Source organism: Centrocercus urophasianus, unplaced genomic scaffold (genome assembly GCF_019232065.1).
Source record: "Centrocercus urophasianus isolate 14NV4802_14NV808 unplaced genomic scaffold, USGS_Curo_1.0 seq_266, whole genome shotgun sequence".
Taxonomy (NCBI): domain Eukaryota; kingdom Metazoa; phylum Chordata; class Aves; order Galliformes; family Phasianidae; genus Centrocercus; species Centrocercus urophasianus.
In genome coordinates, this window is record NW_024884829.1 from 10,700 (window position 1) to 12,366 (window position 1,667).

Below are 1,667 nucleotides of genomic sequence, written 5' to 3' on the forward strand. Positions count from 1 at the left end.
CTGGGTAACCCCCACCCTATCGCGACAGCCCCGACAGAACACAGCTGAGTCACAGCATTGGGCTGCAGGAACACAGAACTGGCATCGAACTGCCCCAAAACCCTGAACCAAACTCCCATCATGGCCCAGAGTAGAGGTCAAGCTCCACAGCGTCCGTCTCCCCATCACCCTATCGCGATAGTCCCGACAGAACACAGCTGAGTCACAACACAGGGCTTCAGGAGAACTGAACCAATACCAAATCACCCCATATTCCTGACCCAAACTCCAATCGCTGTACCATGGCCCAGAGGGGGGGGGGGCGGTCCAGCCCCACACCCCCTAGTTCTCATCCCACAGTCCCCTATCGTGACAGTCCCGATAAAACACATCTGAATCACGAAACAGGGCTGCAGGAGCACAGAACCGGCACCAAAATTCACAACCCAAACTCCCACCACAGTGCCGTGTCTCAAAAAGGGGGAGCGGAGGGGATCCAGCCCCACAGCCCCCAGCTCCCTATCGCGATAGTCCCGATAAAACACAGCTGAGTCACAACATGGGGCTGCAGGAGCATTGAACAGATACTGATATCCCTGACCCAAACTCCCACCACAGTGCAGTGTCTCAAAAAGGGGGAGGGGGGGAGGCAGGGGTCCAGTCCCACAGCCCCCAGCTCCCATCACCCTATTGCGATAGCCCTGATAAAACACAGCTGAATCACGACATAGGGCTGCAGGAGCACCGAACCGCCACCGAACCGCCCCATATCCCCAGAACAGCCCCACATAAGGGGTCCCTTTGCCATACCACGGCCCAGAGGGGTGGGGGTCCATCCCTACAGCCCCCTCCCCCCACCCCCTCAGCTGCCGCTATTGGGCAGAACGAGACCCCCATTACCTCGCCTGGGCCTCATCCAAGCTCTGATCGGTGATGGCCATAATCTGCTGCAAAACGTCGCCCGTATCGTGAGGGGGAGGGGCCGGGGGGGGCACAGAGCTCGGATCCCCCGAAGTAGCGGTTGGGGCAGCGGGACCCCCGGGGGGGAGACCACCCTGAAGGGCGACCCCGGCTCCGTGCGGTGCCATCAACCGCGAAGGGTCCTCCATGGCCGCCGATGGGGGAGCGCAGACAACAGGGCCCCGAAGCCACGCCCACCTCCCAAGCCACACCCACCTCTCCGTCCACTCCCACCTCCCAGGCCACGCCCGCCTCCCCAGGCCACGCCCGCCTCCCCAGGCCACGCCTACCTTCCAGGCCACGCCTACCTTCCAGGCCACGCCCACCTTCCAGCCCGTGCCCACCTCTTCAGGCCACGCCCGCGTCCCAGGTCATGTCTACCTTCCAGGCCACGCCCACTTCTCCGCTCACTCCCATCCCCCAGGCCACGCCCACCTCTTAGGCCACGCCCCCATCTCCTACCTGGCCACCCCCACAACGCCGAGACGCTCGCCGTCGTCTGGCCACGCCCACTTTCTGGCCACACCCATCATCGGCCAAAAAAGCCACGCCCACTCCGCTGCTGGACGCGCCCGTCTCTAAAAACCACGCCCACTTTTTCTGGCCACGCCCACCGCTTCGGGATACGCCCGCGCATGACGTCATAACGGCGTAGGAATGGCGGGGGGGGGGGGGGGGGGGGGGGGGGGGGGGGGGTAGAGGGGGTTTTGGTGGGGGAGAAGGGAGCG

General features: G+C 63.8%; 1 protein-coding gene across 3 annotated transcripts in view; it reads right to left on the minus strand.

Annotated features, from left to right (window-relative positions):
• The window catches only part of LOC122164591 (pre-B-cell leukemia transcription factor 1-like), a 13,815-nt gene that overhangs the window by 10,137 nt on the left and 2,011 nt on the right, over nucleotides 1-1,667 (minus strand). The window contains exon 1 of one of the 3 annotated variants that reach the window (XM_042826700.1): nucleotides 880-1,092. The exons of the other annotated variants lie outside the window; for them this stretch is intronic. Coding sequence (XP_042682634.1) covers nucleotides 880-1,088 — 209 coding nt within the window. The 5' untranslated portion in view covers nucleotides 1,089-1,092. Of the gene's footprint in view, nucleotides 1-879; nucleotides 1,093-1,667 lie in introns of those variants that run through there. 3 annotated transcript variants of the gene reach the window in all.